We start from the raw sequence: 26,380 nt of genomic DNA, 5'->3' as shown, positions 1-26,380 counted from the left end.
TGTAGCATTTAGCTCTTCCGTGTGTTTGCTGAGCTTCCTTCTGGATGTTCTGTCCTTCCGCGGAAATGGTATGTTGAACTCTCCTACTACTATTGTGGAGTGGTCTATTTCTCTTTTCAGTACTGTTAGACTTTATGTATTTTGGAGCCCTGTCGTTGGGTGTGTGAATATTTATTATAGTTATGTCCTCCTGGTGGTGTACTGACCCTTTAATCATTATATAGTATCCTTCCTTATCCTTTGTGGTGGATTTTACCTTAACGTCTATTTTGTCAGAGATTAATATTGCCACTCCTGCTCTTCTTTGAGTGTTGTTTGCTTGATATATTTTTTTCCATCCTTTGAGTTTTAGTTTGTGTCCTTGAGTCTAAGGTGTTTCTCTTGTAAGCAGCATATAGACGGATCGTGTTTTTTTTTATCCAATCTGCCACTCTCTGTCTCTTTATTGGTGCATTTAGTCCATTTACATTCAGCATAATTATTGGTAGGTATAAGTTCAGTGCTGTCATTTTGATGTCATTTTTTGTCTGTTGTTCACAGTTTCTTTGTTCCTAATTTTCTGTGCTGTGTCATTTTTCTTTATGTATTTTCTTTTCATCTTTTTCACTGATGTTGATTTTGTGTTTGCTGAGTCTTTATATTTTTCTAGTTTTTTATTTTGACTTATAGGATTGTTAGTTTCCTTTGTGGTTACCTTAATATTTACCCCCATTTTCCTAAGTTTATACCAGTCTTTTATTTCCTTATATCGCCTTGACTTCCTCTTCATATGAAAAATCTATGTCTACGTTTTTTAAATCCATCTTTTTAGTTTTAATGTTGTCATCTCTTACATATTGACATCTGTTTCCCTATTTTCAGTGTTTTAGCTTTGATTTACTTTTGTAACTTCCCTGTCTGGGTTGATATCTGGTTGCTGTGTCCTGTGTTCGAGTCTTGGGTTGTTATCTGAAGTTACTGATTTTCTAACAGGAGGACTCCCTTTAGTATTTCTTGTAATTTTGGTTTGGTTTTTGCAAATTCCCTAAACTTCTGTTTATCTGGAAAGGCCCTAATTTTGCCATAATATTTGAGAGACAGTTTTGCTGGATATATAATTCTTGGCTGGCAGTTTTTTTCCTTCAAGGCTTTATATATGTCATCACATTTGCCTTCTTGCCTACATGGTTTCTGCTGAGTAGTCTGAGCCTATTCTTGACTTTCCTTTGTAGATGACGTTTTGTTTATCCCTAGCCACTCTTAAAATTCTCTCTTTATGTTTTGTTTTGGCAAGTTTGATTATAATATGTCTTGGTGACTTTCTTTTGGGATCTACCTTATGTGGGGTTTGATAAGCATCTTGGATAGGTATCTTGTCATCTTTCACAATATCAGGGAAGTTTTCTGCCCACAAATCTTCAAGGATTCTCTCTGTATTTTCTGTTATTCCCCCCTACCCCCGCATTCTGGTACTCCAATCGCTGGTAGGTTATTCCTCTTGATAGAGTCCCACATATTTCTTAGGGTTTCTTCATTTTTTTAAATACTTTTATCTGATTTTTCCTCAAATAAGTTCGTGTCAAGTGCTTTATCTTCAATCTCACTAATTCTGACTTCCATTGCCTCAATTCTGCTCCTATGTCTTTCTGCTGAGTTGTCTAATTCTGAAATTTTATTGTTAATCTTCTGGATTTCTGATTGTTGTCTCTCTATGGATTCTTGCAGCCTGTTAAATTTGTCATTATGGTCTTCTCTAATCTTTTTAATTTTCTCTATTGTGTGTTCTGTGTTTTGCTTCATTTCCTTCCTAATTTCTTGAAGAGTTCTGTATATTAATCTTTCGTATTCTGCCTTCGGTAACTCCAAGGAATTTTCCTCCTCTGGAAAATTTCTAGATTCTTTATTTGGGAGCTTACTGAAGCCATCATGGATTGCCTCTTTACGTGATTTGATATTGACTGCTGTCTCCAAGCCATCAATAAGTTATAATATTTATTTATTTAATGTTTGCTTACTGTGTCCTAGCTTCTTGTTTTGTTTTGATATGCCCAAACAGGCTGCTCGTAGGAGGTAGTTTGATTTTTGCTATCTTTGAAGGGCTAATGTCCTGTCACAAGATGTTTAGATTTTTTACTAGGTATGTGAGCTCAGGAGTCCGCCCACTCCTCCTGTATGGATTCAGCTCAGGTGCCCAGGTAGATAGCCACCAAGTGTGTGGTGTAGGCTGACACTTACGGTCCTAGACAGGCATAGGTGATTGGTGTAGGCACAGGCACCTGGCTGCAGCAGGGGGACACACTCTGAGCAAGGCAGGGGCTGACGGCCACCCCCAACTGTCCATGAGGAAGGCGTGTCCCTCTTCCCTAGAGCGCACAGGTAGGTGTGTTCTACACCCGGACTATGAGCACCTACTGATGTTGGCTTTAAGGACTGGGGGGCACCTCTTATTCACGGGCCCCTCTCACCGGTGGCTAGGTGGCGTGGGTGGAGCCACCAGTCCTCAGGCCCCTGATGTGGGTATGTGAAGATGCTGCTTAATGGGCAGAGCAGTGCAAATGTCACAAACTTTCCACTTCACAGCTGAAACAGTTGAAGTTTGTCTTCTGGTATATACCCTGTTGTACTGCGGTAATGAGGGCCTACACTGTTGAAATGGGCCCACACAAGTCTATGCAGGGGGAAAGGATCTCAAAGTCCATGGATCCCTTATGCCTGTGCCGAGGCAAAGGAGCTGTGCCTACGCTGGGTTTCTGGCTTAGGGGAGCCAGCAGTTTATTTTTTCCTGTTTGTTAATTTGTTCACTCTCCAAGGCCAGGTAAATGGCTCTGGGCATGTGACGGATCCTACTTCTGGCCAGGGGACTCAGCAGTAGCTGAAGCCGGTCCGGGACCCAGTGCATAGCAGGGAGCAGGGAGGTAAATGGGAGAGAGGTTTTTCTCTGAGAGGGGTTTTTTGATCAGCGTAGTAGTCTGGATGCAATTACTTGTCTTTTGCCGGTCGAGGGCTGCTTCTCACTGGTTCTGGGCAGCCAAGTAGACTCCCTGATGCTGGGTCTCTCCCGGTGTGGAAAACACGCCTCCCGAGCACGGCTGCTTGCCTGCCTCACTGCTCATCCCCGAGCTGCTCAGGCCTGAAGGGCTCAGGCTCTCACTGGGTTAGGAATGACAACTCCTCGCTGCTTCCAAACTGTCTTTCCCTCCCCCTTGCACTCAGTCTGGTTCCTCAACTCTGTCTTTTATGTTCAGGGCTCCAAGACTGCCATATATAATTGATTTACTTGTGTTTTTGGGTCTTTGTTGTAAGAAGGTCTACCAGAAGCGTCTGACTAGTCCGCCATCTTGGCCCCACCTAGTCATCTTTATTTTGAAGAAACACATTTTACTTTAAAATCTGCTAACAAGTTTAGAAGTTTTTTGGGTTGGGAGAAAAATGTGACATTGATTTTTAGTTCAACAACTCTTGTAAGTATTCTGTGAAAATACCAGGAAGCCTCTGTGTAATACAAAATATTCTCATGGTCACTCTCCATCTTATTATACAGTGTCATTGTGATTCCAAGATTATCAGTAAATCCACTCAACTGGGCATTTTGCTGGAATATGTTGAAAGTGAAAGAATGAGTGACAGGCCACTGCCAACCTGTCAGCCGGTGGAACTCCTGCTTTGCCCTCAGGAAGCCTCTGGTGCCACACATAACACGTTGCCCTGAGATATATGGACACGGTGAGGGTGCTGCCACAAATCTGTTTATTAAATATTAGAAAGCTTAATTCCTTTCTCATTAAGATACAAATATAAATCAGTAGAAGTCCTAATGTAGTCTTCCTATATTCCAAAGTATTATCTTGTGCACCCCACTGTGGAGACCAATGTTTCATAACAAAAAAAACTGAAACAACCAAAATGTCCAGCGATAGGGACTTGTTAAATAAACTAAGACAGAGATAGAGAGATAACTCCTATTGAGTCGACTCTGACTCATGGTGACCTAGTATACAACAGAACGAAATGTCCGGTCCTGCATTATCTTCACAATCACTGGCATGTTCGACTTCATTGTTGCAAATAAACTAAGGGGCATCTATATTAAAGAATACTAGAAGGAGCCCTGGTGGCACAGTGGTTAAGTGCTTGTCTGCTAACTCAAAGGTCGGTGGTTTGAAGCCATCAGCTGTTCAACGGAAGAAAAGATGTGGCGGTCTTTTTCCATAAAGATTACAGCACAGGAAACCCTAGGGGGCAGTTCTATTCTGTCCTATAGGGTCACTATGAGTCAGAATTGACTGGACTGCACACAACAGCAACAGCAACATACAGCCATTAGAATGATGATACAGATATGTGAAAATATGGAGTAAAAAAATTACAAAACGGTATTGTGGTATGGCCTCATTTTATAAAAACACTATATATCATTGCATCAAAAAATCTGAAGAAATACATCTCTCAAAACAGTAACATTAGGGAACCTCATACCATCAAGAAAGCAGTGCTGGGAGCAGAGCGCGTCCTTTGGACTGGGGTCCCTGCGCAGAGAAGCTCCTAGTCCAGGGGAACACCAAAGGGGAGAAGGCCGACAGAGAGAAAAAGCCTTCCCCTGGAGCTGACGCCCTGAATTTGGACTTTTAGCCTACTTTGACTATGAGGAAATAAACTTCTCTTCATTAAAACAAAACAAAACAAATATAACAGTAACAGTAGATGGGTCACATGTGATTTTATTTTCTTCCTTTTTAAATAAAATCTGTATTTTCTTGAATTTCTACTAATGAACACTTCTTTCCATGCTCACTACTGTGACTCTCATAAGAAAGGACCAAATTCTTGAATTTGACTGCTTTCCTCATCTGTATTGGAAGGCCATTTTCACCTTGTGTGTTAGCTAAGCTTTAGTTCTCAGAATTTTCTATTAGAAAGTCTTTGATAGGCATCTACAATCTCAGAAAAAAAAATTAATTATATAGTGAAGAAAATCAAAAGAAACATTTTTATTTCAAAATTCTTTGGGTCTTTAAGGGCTATTAAAAAAAGAAGAAAAGAAAAGAAAACAGAATTCAATGAACATATTTGTGACAAAGACCTAGCAGTACTGGAGAGACCTGTAGACGATTTGGTTGAGGCCAAATATCAGACCAGTTTTGCTTTCTTCTCATCATCTGTAAATAAGCCAGCAACACTGTGGGGTCTGCTCTTTGCTTGATGCTGCTTCCACTACACTGTGATGCCCAATTTCACAGTAAAGGGCAAAGTCACAAGTGTTACCTCGAAGATTTTCTTACATGTTCAACTACATATTTTCTATTCTCTTCACACTATTTACCATTCCCACCAATGCGTTAATAAGATTAATGTCTCTTCATTACTCTAAACCTTTTCAAAAATGCATTTTTGAAGGATGTCTTGGAGATAGGCTTCTTTCTTTCTCATAACATCTCATTGCCTATCTCTGCCTCCATGCCCAGACAAATAACTTTATTAGTAGAAAAGGAATCTGGGAATGTTCTACTTCCTACAGCTGGAGAACTCCAAGTAGAATCCTTTCTACAGATGGCTTTTTTGAGATCTCAGGGTTTGCTGATCCCTGGCTTGTTCATCTGTATTATGCTCCCTGGGACTTGCATTTGAGTTAGGTTGGAAGGTTTGGGAGGCATTTCCTTACTTCCTGATTGCCAGCTAAGAGTATGAAGAGTCCAACAAAAGTCCAGTTATTTCTGGAGGGAACAGGATAGCAAGGTTTTTTTATAGTTCTTTGAACTCATCAGATACGTCTTCCTGGCACCTCCTGCATGTACAGGCTGGACTGGCTTAGTTGTTGCCTGTAATTCAACCCCTTCAGCGATATTACCAGTTCAATTCACTGGGAAAAATGACTACACCATTGGTATTTATTTTTAAGAAACCACTTTAGATTCATGCAATAAAGTGGGTGCTAACTCACCTGGGGAGCAGGTGACTGAGTCCTTCAGTTGCTTAGCTTTAGTTGTCACCTGTTTCAAAGATAAAAGCAAAAAAAAAAAAAGTTAAGTTACTGAGCTTAAACTCAAATTTTAAATTCAGACTCTTTCAGATGATCTTTCCACATATCTATGGTGGGTTGAGTGACCTCCTTCATTTAAGATTCATGTGAATTAACAGGGTTCTTGAATCTTAGGCCCGAAAGGACCCTCAGTCATCAGTCTGTTTATTTAGCCAACAAGGAAACTGAGGCCCACAGAAATTGAATGACTTGCTCCAAATTAGTCATCTGATCAGTGGCAGATTCAGAATAAACCTCAGATCTCCTAAGTACTTCTAGTTCAATAAGAGTTCCGTTATACTAGGCTGCCTCTTAAAACATACTAGTTTCAAAATCACTACGCAAACTGGTCATTTTTGGTTGTTGTTAGAATTCACAGAAAGTGAATACCATTCTTCACTTGTGAATATCATAATCAGTGGGGGAAATGACATTTATGCTAATGATGTTATGTCTTTTTTTCTTTACGTCCTAGAAAGAAACCTAAGAGCATATAAGACAGACACAAAGGAGTGGGGCAGCAGGACCAAAGGACCATGGTGTATTTACATACATATGGATCCACAGAAGTAAATAATTCTGTTTGGTGGTAATTATTTCTTTTTTTTAATGTAAATAGTACTGTATTTTATGTTCAGTCATAGCTTGCTTTTTTTTTAATTTAACGAGGTCTTAGAGATCTACATATAGATTTCCCCCCTTTTTATTAAGATAATATTTATATATGGTAGAATATACACACTTCAGATGAACAATTTTATGAGTTTTAACAAATAAATAGACCCATGTAACCAACATTCCAATAAATTATAGAATATTGCCGTTATTTCAGAAAGTTCCCTTGTGCTTCTAGTCAAGCCGTGCCCCAAGACAGAAAATCACTGTTCTGGTTTCTATTATGTATATTTTAAAATCTGGGGTCAAAAATAATTTTTTTTCAAATGGATAGTTAATTGCGCCAATGTATTTATCAAACAATCTACCCTTTCTCCATTTATTTAAAATGTTAACTTCGTTAAAATTAAATTTCACTGTATATAGGGCTGTTTTTCTATACTTTATATTTTATCCCATTAATTCAAATATATTCCTGAAGCAACATTTCAGTGATTTAATAAAATTTCAAAATGAAATGTCAGAAAGCATGAGTTAAGAGCTTGGAGTTAGTCAGATCTGGTTTTCAATCTTGGTTCCACCTCCCGTTTGCTGGATAACTAAGTCATTTTTTATCCTTTCTCTGTAATATGTGGGTAATACTACTACTACCACTTGCCTCTTAGGGATGTTTTAAGTTTGAAATAAGCTTTTAGCATGATACCTGTCAGACAGTAAAAGCTCAGCAAATATTATTATTGAAACAGATAATTTGTTTTCATTCATACAAAGGACTGGATTAGAGAAAACATTTAAAGCTCTTTAGGAACACTCTTCAATTCTGTTCTCTACCTTCCTCTCTCTTTACAGATGATCTTGCTTCCTATTTTATATAAAAATTTGAAGTCATCCAACACGAGCTTCCTTAATTTCCACATTTCCCAATTCAAAATTTGATTGCATCACCACATGTCAATCCCTTCTTTTATCCCAATTCAAAGAAAGACATTCTCTTCCTCCCTCGAGGCTAATATGCTATTTGAATGCGCACAGAACCATGTCCCATCAATTAATTTCCTTTGCTTTTATGTTTAACTTTTATCTATCTATCAGATACTTCCCATAAACCTTCATACTTAGCTCAAGTGGTCTCTGTTGTAAAAGACTATCATCCCTTGATCTTGTCTTTTCTATTACACTTGGCTTTCATGAGTGTATCTCCTGGTTTTCCTTCTCTTTTTCTGAATGTTGTTTTGTTGGCCCTTCCTATATGCTCCTGCTGCTTGCTTCCTAATATAATTGTTCCTCAACATTTGATCCTTGTCATTCTCTTTATTTTCTCCTTTGGTATCTTATCTATTCAACAATACTTTAGAAACTAAACAATTAACTTATGTCCCTGGCTGTGACCTCTGCCATGGAATGCCAGTGTCACAGAAATTGACCATGTAACAGCCAATCAACAGGCCTGAAAGGGATTTCATCTATATAATAATAAGCTTACTGTCTACCAGACACTGTTCTAAACAAGATTTATACGAAGATTTACATGTGTGTATATACATATTCCTCACAGCAGCCACATTAGATAAGTATGTAATTATTATCCCCATTTTATAAAAACTGAGGCCCAGAGAGAATAATAACATGCCCAAGGTTAAAAGGATAGTCAGTAGCAGAACCCAGGCAAGTCTGGCTCTAAATCTTTGCTCTCAATCACTATAATACACCGCCTTTCTAATCCGAATCTCTTATTTTACAGATGAAGAAATTGGCCAAGAGAAGTTAAGCTAGTTATTGGGAGAGCCAGGCCTGGCTTCCTGATGGCTCGGTCCAGCACTCTTTTTGCTACACTACATGGCTTTCCTCTCTACCAGCCACTTTATCTCTCATTTAGAGCTCCTCTAACTAAAGGAGTTTCCAGCTTCTCAAACTAAGCAAACCCCAAACTACACTCACCAACTTTCCTCCCAAAACAACTTCTCTGGTTTTCTTTCCTTTTCTCCTTGTTTTTCCTTCTCTTAACAGTACTACTATCCCAGTCACTTAGGCTCAAAACCTAAGAGTCAACTGTTGGACTTTTCTTTCTCTTTCCAACCAGCTGCCAAGTTCTTCACAATATCACAAAATCATTACTATCTGCTCCCTCCTTGCTCAGACCTCCACCACCTAATTCCTTCATTCTCACCTGGTTGAACTAATATAACAGCCTTCAAACTGGTCTCCAATTTACCCATTACTAGTTATTATAGAATAACATCCCCAAGGCAGAGCTCTGATCAAATACCTTTGATGGCTTTTTATCGACTATATATTAACGTGTTCAGTTCTTAACCTGTCAGGTAAGGAAATCCACAATCGGCCTCTACTTTCTTTTCTGTACAGGCATGTCTTGTTTAATTGCACTTCGCAGATAATGCATTTTTTACAAATTGAAGGGTTGTGGCAACCTTGCATTGAGAAAGTCTATCAGCGCCATTTTTTCCAATAGAATGTACTCCATGTCTGTGTCACATTTGGTAATTCTCACAATATTTAAAACTTTCTCATATTATATCTGTTATGGTGATCTGTGATCAGTGATCTTTGATGTTACTATTGTAATTGATTTGGGGCGCCACAAACTGCACCCATATAAACATTAACTGATAAATGTGTGTGTTCTGAGTGCTCCACCGACCAGCAATTCCCCTATCTCTCTCCCTCGCCTTGGGCCTCCCTGTTCCCTGAGACACAGTAATACTGAAATTAGGCCGATTAATAACCCAACAATGGCGTCTAAGTGTTCAGGTGAAAGGAAGAGTCACACGTTTTTCACTTTAAATCAAAAGCCAGAGATTATTAAGCTTAGTGAGGAAGGCTTGTCAAAAGCTGATAGGCCGAAAACTAGGCCTCTTGTGCCAAACAGTTAGCCAAGTTGGGAATGCAAAGGAAAAGTTCTTAAAGGAAATTAAAAGTGCTACTCCAGTGAACACAAGAATGACAAGAAAGCAAAACATCCTTATTGCTGATATGGAGAAAGTTTTAGTGCTCTGAACAGAAGATCAAACCAGCCACAACATTCCCTTAAGTCAAAGCCTAATCCAGAGCCTAATTCAGTTCTATGAAGGTTGAGAGAGGTGAGGAAGCTGCAGAAGAAAAGTCTGAAGCTAGCAGAGGTTGGTTCCCGAGGTTTAAGGAAAGAAGCCATCTCAATAACCTAAAAGTGCGAAGTGACGCAGCAAGTACTGGTATAGAAACTAGCTGCACAAGCCATCCAGAAGATCTAGCTAAGATAACTGATGAAGGTGGCTACGCTAAACAACAGATTTTCAAAGGAGACAAAACAGCCTTATATTGGAAGAAGATGTCATCTAGGACTTTCATAGCTAGAGAGAAGTCAATATCTGGCTTCAAAGCTTCAAAGGATAGGCTAACTCTCTTACTAGGGGCTAATGTAGCTGGTGAAGTTGAAGCCAATGCTCATTTACCCTTCTGATACTCTTAAGGCCCTTAAGAATTATGCTAAATCTACTCTGCCTGTGCTGTACAAATGGAACAACAAAGCCTGGATGACAGCACATCTGTTTACAACATGGTTTACTGAATATTTTAAGCCCACTGTTGAGACCTACTGCTCAGAAAAAAAGATTCAAAGTATTGCTGCTCATTGACAATGTACCTGGTCACCCAAGAGCTCTGATGGAGATGTACAAGGACATTAATGTTGTTTTCATGCTTGCTAGCACAACATCCATTCTGCAGTCCATGGATTAAGGAGTAATTTCAACTTTCAACTCTTATTATTTAAGAAATACGTTTTGTAAGACTATAGCTGCCATAGATATAGTGATTCCTCTGATGGATCTGGGTGAAGTAAATTGAAAACATTCGTGATTTGTGGGAGGAGGTCAAAATATCAACATTAACAGGAGTTTGGAAGAAGGTGATTCCAACTCTCATGGATGACTTTTGAGGGGCTCAAGACTTCAGTGGATGCAGTAATTGCAGATATGGTGGAAAGAGCAAGAGAACTAGAGGTAGAAGTGGAGTCTGAAGATGTGACGGAACTGCTGCAATCTCATGATAAAACTTTAATGGATGAGGAGTAGCTTCTTACGGATAAGCAAAGAAAGTGGTTTCTTGAGGTGGAATCTACTCCTAGTGAAGACGCTGTGAACATTGTTGTAATGACAACAAACCATTTAGAATATTACATAACTTAGTTGATAAAGCAACACCAGGGTTTGAGAGGATTGACTCCAATTTTGAAAAATGTTCTGCTGTGGGTAAAATGCTATCAAACAGCATCCCATGCTCCAGCGAAATCCTTCATGAAAGGAACAGCAAATTGATGTGGCAAACTTCATTGTTGTCTTATTTTAAGAAGTTGCCACAGCCACCCCAACCTTCAGCAACCACCACCCTAATAAGTCAGCAGGGATCAATATCGAGGCAAGATCCTCCACAAGCAAAAAGATTATGACTCGCTGAAGGCTCAGATGGTTAGCATTTTTTAGCAATAAAGTAATTTTCAATTAAGGTATGTACATTTTTTTATAGAAATAATTGCACACTTAGTAGACTACAGTATACTGTAAACATAACTTTATATGCACTGGGAAACCAAAAAATTCATGTGACTTGGCTTTATTGTGATATTCACTTTATTGCAGGGTTCTGGAACTGAACCTGCAATATCTCTGAGGTATGCCTGTATGCATCCTTCAGTTCAGCAAAACTAAGTAGCAAATGTACCCCTTTCTAGTCAGAAATTCCCTACCCTGTACTTTTGCCCAGCATTAACATTGTCTGAAATTCCTTTCCTTTTTTCATCAAACCTTTCCTTAAATATCTGTCTGTCCAGAGCCAAACCATTCTTCAAGGTGCTCTCAAGGGTGAATTTCTCCCTGAAGATTTCCCTTTCTCTCTCAATTTCTATTGTATTTTTTAAAAATTTATTTTTTACATTATCATACTATAAAAAATACCCCCTTTCTCTTTTGGTGGATAGTTCTATGAATTTTTAACACAATTACACATTCATATAACCACCACCACCACAATCAAGATGCAGAAAAATTATTTTTTTCTGCATTTTTTTATTTAACAAAATATTTTGTACATTATTCCAGAGTAGTACCCAAAACTCTGATATTATTCACATACCATACAATTCAGCCATTTAAGATATACAATTCAGTAATTTTTAGGTATAGTCACAGATCTGCGCAACTACCACCACCAATTTTAGAACATTTCATTACCTCAAAAAAAAAAAAAAAAAAAAAATCCTTATACCCTACACCCAGTTCTAAGCAACAACTAATCTACCTTCTGTCTCCCCAGATTTCCTCATTCTAGACTTTCATATGAATAAACCAATTGCTGTAGAGTCAATTCTGACTCACAGTGACCCAACAGGACACAGTAGGGTTTCCAAGGAGCAGCTGGTGGATTTGAGCTGCTAGCATTTTGGTTACAGCTGAGCTCTTAACCACTGCACCAACAGGGAATGGAATCATATGATATGAGGACTTTTGTGACTGGCTTCTTTTATTTAGCACAATGTTTTCAAGGTTCATCCAAGTTGTAACATGTATCAGTACTTCCTTCCTTTTTATGGCTGAATAATATTCCATTGTATGGATATACCACATTTTGTTTATCCATTTGTGCACTGATGGATATTAGGGTTGTTTCTACCTTTTGACTATTATGAATAATGTTGCTATGAACATTAGTGTACAAGTTTTTCTTTAAATTTTTAAAAACTGTGATAAAATATATATAACATAAATTGCCATTTTAATCATTTTAAAGTGACAGATCAGTGACATTACATTAATTACATCCATAATGTGTATAACTATTACCACTATTTCCAAAATGTTGCATCACCCCAAAAAGAAATTCTGTATTCACTGAGCAATAAATCCCCATTCTCCTGTCTTTCCAGCCCCTGATAACCTCTGATCTATTTTCTATCTCTATGAATTTATCTATTCTAGATATTTTATACAGGTGGAATCAAACAATATTTGTCCTTTTTGTGTACAAGTTTTTATTTGGACATATGTTTTCACTTCTCTTGGGTATATACCTAGGAGAAGAATTGTTGGGTCATATGGTAACTCTAGGAGCCCTGGTGGTACAGTGATTAAACGCTCTGCTGCTAACCAAAAGGTTGGTGGTTTGAACCCACCAGCTGCTCTGTGGGAGAAAGATGTGGCAGTCTGCTTCCACAAAGATTACAGCCTGAAAACCCTATGCGGTAGTTTGACTCTGTCTTGTAGGGTTGCTATGAGTTGGAATTGACTCAACGGCAATGGGTTTGGTGTTTTGGGAATTGCCAGGCTGTTTTCCAAAGTAGCTGCACCATTTTACATTCCCACCAGCAGTGTATATAAGGGTTCTGATTTCTCCACATCCTTGCTAATACTTGCTATTATCTGACCTCATCCTAGTGTTATCTCATTGTGGTTCTGAATTGCACTGCTGTGATGACTAATGATGTGGAGCATATTTTCATATGCTTATTGGCCATTTGTATATCTTCCCTGGAGAAATGTCTATTCAGATTATTTTCCCATTTTCTAATTGGGTTTTTTTTTTTTTTTTTTGTTGAGTTGTAAGAGTTCTTTATATATTCTGGATACAAGTTCCTTATCAGATACATGATCTGCAAATATTACCTCCCATTCTGTGAGATGACTTTACGCTTTCCTTTGAAGCACAAAATGTTTAATCTTGATGAGGTCCAACTTATTTTTTCTTTTGTTGCTCATGCTTTTGGTGGCATATCCACTTCCAAACCCGAGGTCATAAAGATTTACTCCTATTTTTTTCTAAGAGTTTTATAGTTTTAGCTCTCATATTTAGATCTCTGATCCACTTTGCGTTAAATTTTTTGTATGGTGTTAGGCAAGGATCCAACTTCATTCTTTCCCATGTGGCTATCCAGTTGTTCCAGCAACATTTGTTTAAAAGTCTGTTGTTTCCCCAGTGAATGGTCTTGGCACCTTTGTCAAAAATCAGTATCATAGATGTTGGGTTTATTACTGAACTCTCAATTCTTTTCCATTGATCTTTATGTTGATCCTTGTACTTGACTACCATTACTTTGTAGTATGCTTTGAAATTGGGAAGTGATTCCACCTAGTTTTCTTCTTTTTCAGGATTGTTTTGGCTATTGGGGGGTCCCTTGTAACTCCACATGAATTTTAGTATCAACCTGTCAATTTCTACAAAAAAGTCAGCTGGGATTCTGAATACTGCCATCTTAATAATGTTAAGTCTTCTGATCCAAAACAAATGAAATTTTTTTCACTTATTTTGCCCCACCTTAATTTCTTTCAACAACGCTTTGTAGTAATTTGAGTCTTCTCTCTGTTTTTCTTGGTAAATTTAACTAAATGCTTGTCAATTTTGTTGATCTATTCAAAGATTCTGCTTTTGGTTTCATTAATTTTCTTTACTGCTTTTCTATTCTCTAGTTCATTAATTTCTGCTCTATTTTCTGTCCTTCCTTCTGCTTGCTTTACGTTTTGTTTGCTCTTGTTTTTCCAGAAGAAAATGGAAGCTTAGGTTATTGACTTGAGAGCTTTCTTCTTAATATAGTCACTTAGAGCTATAAATTTCCCTCTAAGCACTGCTTTAGATGCATCTCACAAGTTTTTCTATGTCGTATTTTAATTTCATTCATTTCTAAGTATTTTCTGATTTTCCTTTTGATTTCTTCTTTGACACAGTGGTTCTTCAGAACTGTGTTGTTTAATTTCTACCTATTTGTGAGTTTCTCAAAAATTTTCCTGGTATTGTTTTCTAATTTCATTCCATTGTATTTAGAAAATATATTTTGCATTACTTCTATCCTTTTACATGTATTGATGGCCCAGCATATGATCTAACCTAAATATGTTCCACGTGCACCTGAGAAGAATGTATATTCTGTTGTTGATATCGGTCACGTCTAGTTGGTTTATAATGTTGTTCAAGTATTCCATTTCCTTGTTGATTTTCTGTGTGGTTGTCCTATCCATTATTTAAAGTAGGGTATTGAAGTCTTCAACTGTTATTTTCAAAATGCCTATTTCTCCTTTCATTTCTGTCAGGTATTGCTTCATGTATTTTGATGCTCTATTATTAGGTGCACATAGGTTTATGATTATTTTATCTTCATGATGGATTGATGTTTTATTGTTATAATATGTCCCTCTTTATCTCTAGTAGCTTTTCTTGCTGTGAAGTTTTGTCTGATATTAGTATAGCCATTCCAGCTTATGGTTGCTGTTTGCATATCTTTTTCCACCCTTTTAAGTTCAATTTATTTGTATCTTTGAAATTGAACTCTGTCTCCCGTAGACAGAATATAGTTGGATTTATGTCTGCCATTTTACTTTTTTGTTCTCTATATGTCTCATATATTCTTTGTTCATCTCTTCTTCCTTTCCTGCTCTCTTTTTCATAGAGCAAATATTTGCCAGTGTAGCATTTTAATAATTTTCTCAGTATACTTTTTGAGTTTTTTTTTTTAGTGGTTGCTCTAGGGTTTAACATATACATCTTAACTTATCAAAACAAGCTTTAGATTTATACTAGCTTAATTCCATTGGCATACAGAAATGTTACCCTTTTATAAGTTTATTCTATTTCACTCTTTTGGAACATTATTGCTGTACATACTACATCTACTAATGTTACAAAATCAACAATACATTTTTAAAAATAATATTTTATTGTGCTTAAGGTGAAAGTTTACACAGCAAATTAGGTTCCTGTTTAACAATTTCTACACAAATTATTCTGTGATATTGGTTACATTTTTCACAATGTGTCAACATTCTCATTTATTCCATTCTGGTTGTACCAGTACTCTAGTTTCTTCTTACCTTCTCATCTTTGCTTTAGAGTAATTTTTGACCATTTGGTCCCTTACAGATACATATTTTTAAAACCAAAAACCAAACCAAACCTGGTGCCGTCAAGTTGACTCTGACTCATAGAGACTCTATAGGGCAGAGTAGAACTGCCCCATAGGGTCTCCAAGGAGTGGCTGGTGGATTCGAACTGCAGACTTTCTGGTTAGCAGCCATAGCTCTTAACCACTGTACCACCAGGGCTCCCAATTTTTTAAAGAAGCACATTAATTACAGATATAGTCTTTATTTTATGAGTCAATCTGTTATTTAGCAAAAAGGTGACCTCAAAGGATAATTTTGGTTTAAGGTTTAAAGTGTATCTCAAGGGAAACAGTCTCGGGGAGTCCTTTAGTCTCACTCAGTCCAGTAAGTCTGGACTTTTTAAGAATTTGAGTTCTGTTCCAAATTGTTCTCCCATTCTCTAAGGATCCATCTATTGTGGCCCTGATCGGAATGATTGGTAGTGATAGCCAGGCACCATCTAGTTCTTCTGGTCTCAGGGTAGATGAGGCTGTGGTTCCGGTAGACTACTAGTCCCCAACGATATATTATTATAACTATTACTTTACCAACTACATCATTTCTTTAGCCCAGTACAGCTTTGCTTCCACCCACATCCTTTGTGCTGTTATTGGCAAATACATTACACATATATTACATTCCCGAGCCCTGGTGGCACAGTGGTTAAAGCACTTGGCTGCTAATTCAAAGGTCAGCAGTTCAAACCCACCAGACGCTTCGTGGGAGAAAGATGTGGCAGTCTGCTTCTGTAACTATTTACAGCCTTGGAAATCCTATGGGTGCAGTTCTACTCTGTCATATAGGATTGCTATGAGCCAGAATCGACTCGACAGCAGTGGGTGGGTATGTTACATTCCTGTATGTTATAGGCTTAACAATACATTACATATCTGTGATGGTTAATTTTATGTGTCAACTTGGTTAGGCTATGGTTCCTTGTTGTTTGGACAGACACTAGTTTGGTTGCTGTCATGCAACAGTTACATGCGCTGTTATGGAGTACTTACATGGGATTAAATCAGTTGGCTTAGGTAGAGAACATTATCTTCCATGATATAATTTAATGTAATGCAATCAATCAATCAGCTGAAGTCGTATCAATGTAGGGTGGATCTTAAACTTATCATTTCTGAATTATAAAAAGACCAGAATAGATACACAGACACACAAAAAGCAGAAGATAGATGACATGTAAGGATAGTCTATAAACAAAGGAACACTAAAAATTACCAGCAGACACCAGAAACTAGGAGAGAAGCTTAGTGAGGGAATTGACATGGCCTTGATAACTGTCAGAAAATAAATTTCTGTTCTTAATAGCCAACTGCTTGGGGTATTTCTGTTATAACAGCATTAGGTAACTAATACAGTACCTATAATTTTATACAACTGCTTTTTTAATGAGTTAAGGAGAAAAATATGCATTTATATTGTCTTTTATAATTACAAAGCTACCATTACTGCTGCTTTTTGTTCTTTCATGTAGATTCAAATTACCATCAGGGGTCACTTGCTTTCTTTCATCCTGAAGAATTTCCTTTAGTATTTCCTGAAAGTCAGGTCTGCTAGTAATAAATTCTCTCAGTTTATGTTTATCTGGAAAAGTCTTTATTTCACCTGTATTTTGAAAGGCAGTTTTGCTGGATATAGGATTCTTATTTAACAACAACAAAAACAATTTTTTGAGTACTTTGAATATGTTATTTTGTCACCTTCTGACTTCCATTTTTTCTGCTAAGAAGTCAACTGTAATCTAACTGGGGTTCCCTTATAAGTGATGAATCATTTTTCTCTTGCTGCTTTCAAGATTTTCTCTTTGACTTTCAGTATTTTTACTATGCTGTGTCTGCTTATGGATACCTTTGCATTTATCCTAGTTGGACTTTGTGGAGCTTCCTGGATGTGTAGATTACTGCTTTTCAATAAAATTGGGAAAATTTCAGCCATTATTTCTTTGAATATTTTTTCTACTCCTTTCTCTCCTCTCCTTCTGGTACCCTCATTACACATTCTCTGAGGCTCTGTTCATTTTTCTTCATTCTTTTTTTTCTCTCTTCTTAAATATGCATAATCTCTACTGATATATCTTCAGGTTTGCTAATTCAGTCTCTACCAGTTCAAATCTACCGCTGAGCACCTCTAGTGAATTTTTAAATTTCAGTTATTGTCATTTTCAACTCCAGAATTTGAATTTGGTTGGTTTGTTGGTTTGTTGATTCATTTATTTTATATTATAGTGCTGAGGCAGCATTTTTTTCTCCAGGAAACCTCAGTTTTTTCTCTTAAGACTATCAAGTGATTGGATGAGATCCACCCACATTATCAAGGGTAATCTCCTTTGCTTAAAATAAACTGATTGTAGATGTTAGCCACAGCTAAAAAACATCATAACAGCAACACCTAAATAAGTGTTTGATTAAATAACTGGGTACTATAGCCTAGCCAAGTTGACACGCAAAAATAACTATCACAAGCATTATGTTAGGTTCTTTACATAATAACATCATTTAAAAATTCTTGTAATAGCTCTGTGAAATATAAATTATTATCCTTTTTAAAAAATTAAAGAATCTGAGGCAAAATGAATTTATAAAATATACTCAACATCATCATACTATTAAGTAGAAAAGTCAAAAATTGAACCCATGTCTGTCTGTCTTCTTTGTACTTTTCATTAAGCAAACTATCTTGCTTATTTAAAGACTCTGCTTCTGAATGGTAAAAAAAATTTAATAAGACAATTCCTGCCTACAGGAAGCTTGTTTTTTGGTAAAGCAGATATGATATGTACATTAATAACTATTTCTACAGAAAGGCAGAAAGGGTCATGGAATAACTGAAGGAATAAAAAGTTTAATATCTGGCTGAAGAAATCAAGAAGGGCTTCATAGAAGAAGTTATATTTGAAGAATAAGTAAGATTGAAAAGAGTAAAGATGAGAGGCAGTACATATGCTAGATGAAGGGATCTGCTTGAGCAGAAGCATAGGGTTGGAAACTGTAAGGCAGAGAGGATAGATAGTAAGTAGCTTGGTTAAAGTGTGGACTATCAAGAGAAGAACTATATGAATAAATGGTTGAAACCATTTGTGGATGAACTTGAAAAAAAGAAGTCTGTGTTTCATTAAATAGGCCATGTAGAATCATTGAAAGTGTCTGGAGTTGGAAGTGATATAATGGAAGCTATGCTTTTGGAAGATTAATTTTGACAAAATGTTCAGAACAGATTGGAAGAAGAAGAATTTTAAAATGGAAACACTTGTTAAGAGGCCATTACAATAGTCCAGGCTACTGGTAATAAGAGCCTAAACTAGTGTATGGGATGATGTGGATGGTGTCAAGCTTTTGGGACCTTCATTTGCTGATGTGGCATGACTCAAAATGAGAAGAAACAGCTGCAAACATCCATTAATAATTGGAACATGGAATGTATGAAGTATGAATCTAGGAAAATTGGAAATCATGAAGAATAAAATGGAATGCATAAACATCAATATCCCAAGTATTAGTGAGCGGAAACAGACTGGTATTGGCCATTTTGAACCGGACAATTCGTATGGTCTACTATGCTGCGAATGACAACTTGAAGAGGAATGACATTGCGTTCATTGTTAAAAAGAACATTTCAAGATCTGTGCTGAAGTACAACGCTGTCAGTGACAGGATAATATCCATACACTTACAAGGAAGACCAGTTAACGTGACTGTTATTCAAATTTATGCACCAATCACTAAGCCCAAAGATGAAGAAATTGAAGATTTTTATCAACTTCTGCCGTCTGAAATTGATCAAACATGCAATCAGGATGCATTGATAATTACTGGTGATTGGAATGTGAAAGTTGGAAACAAACAAGGATTGGTAGTTGGAAACAAAGAAGGATTGGTAGTTGGAAAACATGGCCTTGGTGATAAAAACGACGCCGGAGATCGCATAATAGAATTTTGCTAGACCAATAACTTCTTCATTGCAAATACCTTTTTTCACCAACATAAACCGGGACTATACACATAGATCTCAACAGATGGAATACACAGGAATCAAATCGACTACATCTGTGGAAAGAGATGATGGAAAAGCTCAATATCGTCAGTCTGAACAAGGCCAAGGGCCGAATGCAGAACATACCATCAACTGCTCATATGCAAGTTCAAGTTGAAACTGAAGAAAATTAGAACAAGTCCACGAGAGCCAAAATACGACCTTGTGTGTATCCCACCTAATTTAGAGATTATCTCAAGAACAGATTTGATGTGTTGAACACTAATGAGCGAAGACCAGACAAATTGTGGAATGACATCAAGGGCACCATACATGAAAAAAGTAAGAGATCATTAAAAAGATAGGAAAGAAAGAAAAGACCAAAATGGATGTCAGAAGAGACTCTGCAACCTGCTCTTGAAGGTCGAGTAGCTAAAGCAAAAGGAAGAAATGATGACATAAAAGAGTTGAACAGAAGATTTCAAAGAGTGGCTCTAGAATACAAAGTAAAGTATTATAATGACATGTGCAAAGACCTGAAGATAGAAAACCAAAAGGGAAGAACATACTGAGCATTTCTCAAGCTAAAAGAACTGAAGAAAAAATTCAAGCCTTGAATTGCAATACTGAAGGATTCTACAGGGAAAAATATTAAATGGTGCAGGAAGCATCAAAAGAAGATGGAAGGAATACACAGTCACTATACCAAAAAGAATTGGCTGACGTTCGACCATTTCAGGAAGTAGCATATGATCAGGAACCAGTGATACTGAAGGAAAAAGTCCAAGCTGCACTGAAGGCACTGGCGAAAAACAAGGCTCCAGGAATTGATGGAATACCAATTGAGATGTTTCAACAAATGGATGCAGTGCTGGAAGTGCTCACTCATCTATGTCAAGAAATTTGGAAGACAGCTACCTGGCCAACCAACTGGTAGAGATCCATATTTATGCCTATTCCCAAGGAAGGTGATCCAACCAAACGTGAAAATTATTGAACAATATCTTTAATCTGTCATGCAAGTAAAATTTTTCTGAAGATCATTCAAAAGCATCTGCAGCAGTACATCAACAGAGAACTACCAGAAATTCAAGCCAGATTCAGAAGAGGATGTGGAATGAGGGATATCATTGCTGATGTCAGATGGATCCTGGCTGAAAGCAGAGAATACCAAAAAAATGTTTACTTGTGTTTTACTGACTACGCAAAGGCATTTGACTGTGCAGATCATAACAAATTATAGATAACATTGTGAAGAATGGGAATTCCAGAACACTTAATTGTGCTCATGAGGAACCTGTACATGGATCAAGAGGCAGTTGTTCAAACAGAACAAGGGGACGCTGCATGGTTTAAAGTCAGGAAAGGTGTGCGTCAGGGTTGTACCCTTTCACCATACTTATTCAATCTGTATGCTGAGCAAATAATCAGAGAAGCTGGACTATATAAAGAACAGAGCATCAGGATTGGAGGAAGATTCATTAATAACCTGCGTTATGCAAATGACACACCTTGCTTGCCAAAAGTGAAGAGGACTTGAAATACTGATGAAGAAAAAAGACCAGAGCCTTCAGTATGGATTACACCTCAACATAAAGAAAACAAAAATCCTCACAACTAGACCAATAAGCAACATCATGATAAACGGAGAAAAGACTGATGTTGTCAAGGATTTCATTTTACTTGGATCCACAATCACCATCCATGGAAGCAGCAGTCAAGAAATCAAACAATGTATTACACTAGGCAAATCTGCTGCAAAAGACTTCTTTAAAGTGTTAAAAAGCAAAGATGTCACCTTGAAGGCTAAACTGTGCCTGATCCAAGCCAGGGTGTTTTCAATGGCATCATATGCACGTGAAAGCTGGACAATGAATAAGGAAGACAGAAGAATTGATGCCTTTGAATTGTGGTGCTGGCGAAGAATATGAATATACCATGGACTGCCAAAAGAATGAACAAATCTGTCTTGGAAGAAGTACAACCAGAATGCTCCTTAGAAGCAAGATGGCGTGACTATGTCTCATATACTTTGGACTTGTCCCTAGGGAAGGACATCATGCTTGGTAAAGTAGAGGGTCTGCGAAAGAGAGGAAGACCCTCAACGAGATGGACTGACACAGCCGCTGCAACAATGGGCTCAAGCACAACGAGGATTGTGAGGATGGTGCAGGACTGGGCAGTGTTTTGTTCTGTTATACACAGGGTCGCTATGAGTTGGAATTGACTCTACTGCACCTAACAACAAGTGTGTGGGAATAGAAAGAAAACAAATATAAGAGACATATTACAAATACAGTCTACTGAATGCAAACTAGCCTTCCTACATAACCAGTCAACCTGCTGAGATAAAGCAAATTTCAGGTTTATATAAGTCAGTTTGAACTATTAAGATTCCTCTGGATGTAGTTCTAAGAAGTTATATAACTTCAGAGAAACAGTAAGGAAATTCGTATAAAGAGAAATATACAAAGCCAGATAAGAAAAAGGAAAGATATACAAAGATACATAAAGATACAGAATGTATTACATTTTATCTCAACAATAAAGCAAGCAAAAACAAACAAAAAACAACAAAGCAAGTAAAATTCTAAGAAAAGTTTATGGCCTATATCTTAGAATTCAAATTTTCTCAGCTTTCTGCCTGGATCCATAAGTTATATATGGTCACATGAGGAATTCAGATAAACTTTTTATTTGAGGTCAGTTGGCATAGCCCCAGAATCCCATAACCAAAGGCACGTATAACTCTCTGACATCCCAAAGTTACAATATAGGCCTTTGTAAGTCTTTTTTCTTTCTTTTTTTATATGAAAGGCTGTGAAGCATTAATATATTTCTTATAATCAAATTGATTCTTAATCTCAGAATCCTGTCCAGTAAACAAATTCCAATGACATGTAGGGATGAAGCACCTTAGAGAATTATTCAGTATTGACATAGAACATAGGTTGTGATAACCCAAAAGATCTCCTGGATATAATCAAGAACAATCTTCCTGGCTGCATACAGTCACTGAGTTGGTTTGAGAATATTTGGTTAGAAACTCCTTGTACTGACAGAGAATTCTGAATATAGCATATATATCACAATCTGGCCCATCCACCACACACAACAAACAGCTGCTATAATCTGAGTCCTTCAGATCTTCAGTGTCAAACATTGAAACTGATGGGATGTCACTACTGTGACAAAGGTATCTTGGAGCCATACCTTTTTCTCCCACTTAAAAGGCAACTTGAAATTTATGTTTATTATACAGAAGCAAAGTAAATCTGGTCAACTTTCCAATTCTATGTGGTTCAACTATTACATTAATATTCCAGCCTCTTTGCCAAGTCTGATGTCTCCTGGTACCATAGAAGGTTGTATAACATTGATAACTTCAAGTAATCCTTTTTTCTTTAGAATTTTTCTTATTAATTTTCATCTCAGGAGGAGGTATATACATGACAGATGATAGCAAGACATTTCTGGCTTGGAGGAAAGTTTGGCATCCTCAGCTGATCGTTTATGACTCTAGGCAGGTTAAGAGTTCCCAAATAAGTGATGGTCTAACATAAAGCTCAGCACCCAGGGTGTCTCTGAGAATGATTCAGTGAGCAGGTCATTACCAAATCTATTTTTCTCCTTTAGATCTAGATGACAATTTATTGTTGAAATGCTTGGTGTTACTTTCTCACATGATCCACATTTAATTTTTCAGCTACTCATCCTGCTTTTATGTCAAGTGCAATTGCAGAAGACATGGTCTCTGATTTAATTTAGGCTTGTGAAAAGCTGTCTTTAGGACTTCTTTACTAGCCTCATCTTGGAAGAGCAGTCTCATACAGATAAGGCTGCTCTTCTTCAGTATCTGAGCAACTAATATTGAGGGCTACCCGCTTGGATAGGCTTTTGGTAACACAGTACCTACATGTGTATTACCAGTCACATGAAGTATAGAATTGTGAGGATATCTGTTTCACCATGTTCTGATTCTAAGCAGAAAACACGAGTTATACCCTCTTCTTAGTATAGTTATACCTAACTTTTTCTTTAAAATTCTCATGAAATAGAGACCCTTCAATCTAATCTGGAACACACAGGTTAGGGTGGAATGAATAAAAAAAAATCTAGAATAGGTTTTGTCCCTTCTGGTGAAAATGCTGATAAAAGTATGAAAAATTAAATTAGCAAAACAAAAATCACATTCCATACAGTAGAACTAGGATGAGTGGGTAGTTAATTTTCCAATTTTCTGAACTATATAAAGTGTATGCTTATATTCTTGACATCCTCAGATAATTCAGAAAACAAATGTTGACTACCAGTAATAACCTCAAGCCATATTTTTCAAATTCTGGCTGATTTGATTAGTTTTGAAGTATTATGGTAGTAACAAAAATTATGTAATTGTGAAGTTCATTGTTTTCATCCACTTGTATTTTCTTTTGGTCAACTTTCTATTTCAATTTAGCACTCATGACAACCAAGAACTATTGTAGTTTTCAAATACAAAGTGTACTCTGTTACCTGAACATTAAATAAACCACTTGAAAAATGTTTCCAACTGGTAGAAAGCAGTGCTGTTCATTCTTATTATTTCTCCAATGTCTTTAAAATTTTCTCTGGATTCTCTATCTGCCTGGATAGAAAAACACAAGAGATAATAGCATTCATCTGAACCATCAGAAAGAGGGTCTACAATTAACTGACTGATTTTATCTGTAACTAATGTAGATTAGCCATTTACTTGGAGAAAATACTTTGGCTAACATGATACTGTAGTTTTGCAAATATTGTTAGTCCAGTGAGATACTGTAACAATCTAGCATATATTTACCCATCTGCCTCTTTTTTCAATGGTTTCCAAAAGTTTTTTGGCTGAAGTTCCAATTCCCTTGAGATCTGGCCTTTGCTTACTTTTCCATCCTCATCTTTGGTGTTTCCTCTCTAGAACTCTGCACTCTACCCAAACTGAAACACTTGGAGTTCTCCAAACTTATCAGGCTTTCTTCATCTTCTAGTCCCTTTATTTGCCATTCCCTCAGCCTGAAGTACTCTTTCCTTTCCCTATCTCCCTAATCCCATCTCCCCATCGAACTCCAGTTTATTCTTTAAGTTTTAGCTTAGATGTCATTTCCTCCAGAAAGCCTAGAGGCTTACACACAAATGGAAGACTCCCCTGACCATACAAGACTGATGTTCTATGCTTCTGCTCTAAAGCAGTTATCACAGTGTATCTGTTTCCTTGTTGGTATTCTTCACTATCCTATAGAAGAAAAGATAGTGTCTTATTCATGGATGTATCCTCAGCACCTGGTATATAGTAGTTGTTCAATAAATATCTCTGAAATAAATATATGAACACTTACTCAACAGTCAATACATTTAAAAATACAAAAGAGAAAATTTTGGAGGATAAGGTATCTTTTTTCATTTACTCATTCATTCAACAATTACAGTAAGTGCTTACTTTGAACCAGGCACTGTGATGGGTAGTATGGGTAAAAAAGACAAAGAAGTCATGTCCTTATATGTCTGACCTCAAGGTATCACAGTTAACGGGAGAGAAAAGAGAACAAAGAAATAAATAATCTGAACAGTGTGAAGGGATATATATATATATATTTTTTAATAATATTTTATTGTGTGAAAGTTTACACAGAAAATTAGGTTCATTTAACAATTTTTATACAAATTGTTCTGTAACACTGGTTACATTTTTCACAATTGTCAGCATGCTCATTATTTTCATTCTGTTTGTGCTGTTTCCATTAATCTAGCTTCCCTGCCCCTCCTTACCTTCTCATCTTTGCTTTAGGGTAAATGTTGACTGTTTGGTCTCATATAGTTGATTTGTTGCAGAAGCACAGTACTCATGGGTGATATTGTTTATTTTATAAGCTAATCTATTATCTGGCTGAAAGGTGACCTCCAGGAGTGGCTTCAGTTCCAAGTGCAAAGGGTATCTTAGGACCATAGTCTCAGGGGTTCTTCTAGTCTCTATCGGTCTAGTAGGTCTGGTCTTTTCTTTAGGAATTTGAATTTTTTTCTACAATTTTATCCTATTCTATCTGGGACCTTCTATTGTGTCCCTGGTCAGAACCGTCAGTAATGGTAACTGGGCACCATCTAGTTCTTCTGGTCTTGGGCTAGATGAAGCCATGGTTCGTGTGGGCTATTAGTTCCGTGGACTAGTTTCCTCTTTGAGTCTTTGGTTTCCTTCATTCTCTTTTGCTCCAGACAAGTTGACACCAATAGTTGTATCTTAGATGGCTGCTCACAAACTTTTAAGACCTCAGATTCCATTCACCAAACTAGGATGTAGAACATTATCTTTTTTGTTGTTGTTGTTGGGTAAGTCTGAGAAGTTTATTAGGTCAATCCAGGCTCTAATATACTCATTTTTTTTTAAAATTGTACTTTAGATGAAGGTTTACAGAACAAATAGTTTCTCATTAAACAGTCAGTACACATACTGTTTTATGACATTGGTTAACAACCCCATGACATGTCAACCCTCTCCCTTCTTGACCTTTTTTTGGTGAAAATATACATAGCCAAAGATACACCATTTCAAAAATTTCTACATACACAGTTCAGTGACATTGGTTACGTTCTTCCAGTTGTGCTGCTATTCTCAATTTAGATGAAGGTTTACAGAACAAAATAGTTTCTCATTAGACAGTACAGATGTTGTCCTATGACAATGGTTAACAACCCCACTACATGTCAACACTGTCCTTACTCAACCTTGGGTTCCCTATTACCAGCTTTCCTGTCCCCTTCTGCCTTCTAGTCCTTGTCCCTGGACTGCTGTGCCTCATTAATCCCATTTTGTTTTATGGGGCTGTCTAATCCCCAGCTGAACGGTGAACCTCGGAAGTGACCTCACCACTGAGCT

At 37.1% G+C, this 26,380-nt stretch overlaps 1 protein-coding gene across 8 annotated transcripts in view; it reads right to left on the bottom strand.

Annotated features, from left to right (window-relative positions):
• Positions 1–26,380, bottom strand: part of DNAJC1 (DnaJ heat shock protein family (Hsp40) member C1) — a 343,339-nt gene that overhangs the window by 11,213 nt on the left and 305,746 nt on the right. For all 8 annotated transcript variants that reach the window (XM_023735039.1, XM_004380540.2, XM_023735041.1 and 5 more), the window contains one exon: positions 5,918–5,966. In XM_023735039.1, the coding sequence (XP_023590807.1) occupies positions 5,918–5,966 (49 nt within the window). The remainder of the gene's footprint in view (positions 1–5,917; positions 5,967–26,380) is intronic.

Source organism: Trichechus manatus, unplaced genomic scaffold (assembly GCF_000243295.1).
Source record: "Trichechus manatus latirostris isolate Lorelei unplaced genomic scaffold, TriManLat1.0 scaffold00075, whole genome shotgun sequence".
In the NCBI taxonomy this organism is placed as follows: domain Eukaryota; kingdom Metazoa; phylum Chordata; class Mammalia; order Sirenia; family Trichechidae; genus Trichechus; species Trichechus manatus.
The sequence above is the reverse complement of the archived record's forward strand: the minus strand, read 5'-3'. Positions and strand labels throughout refer to the sequence as shown.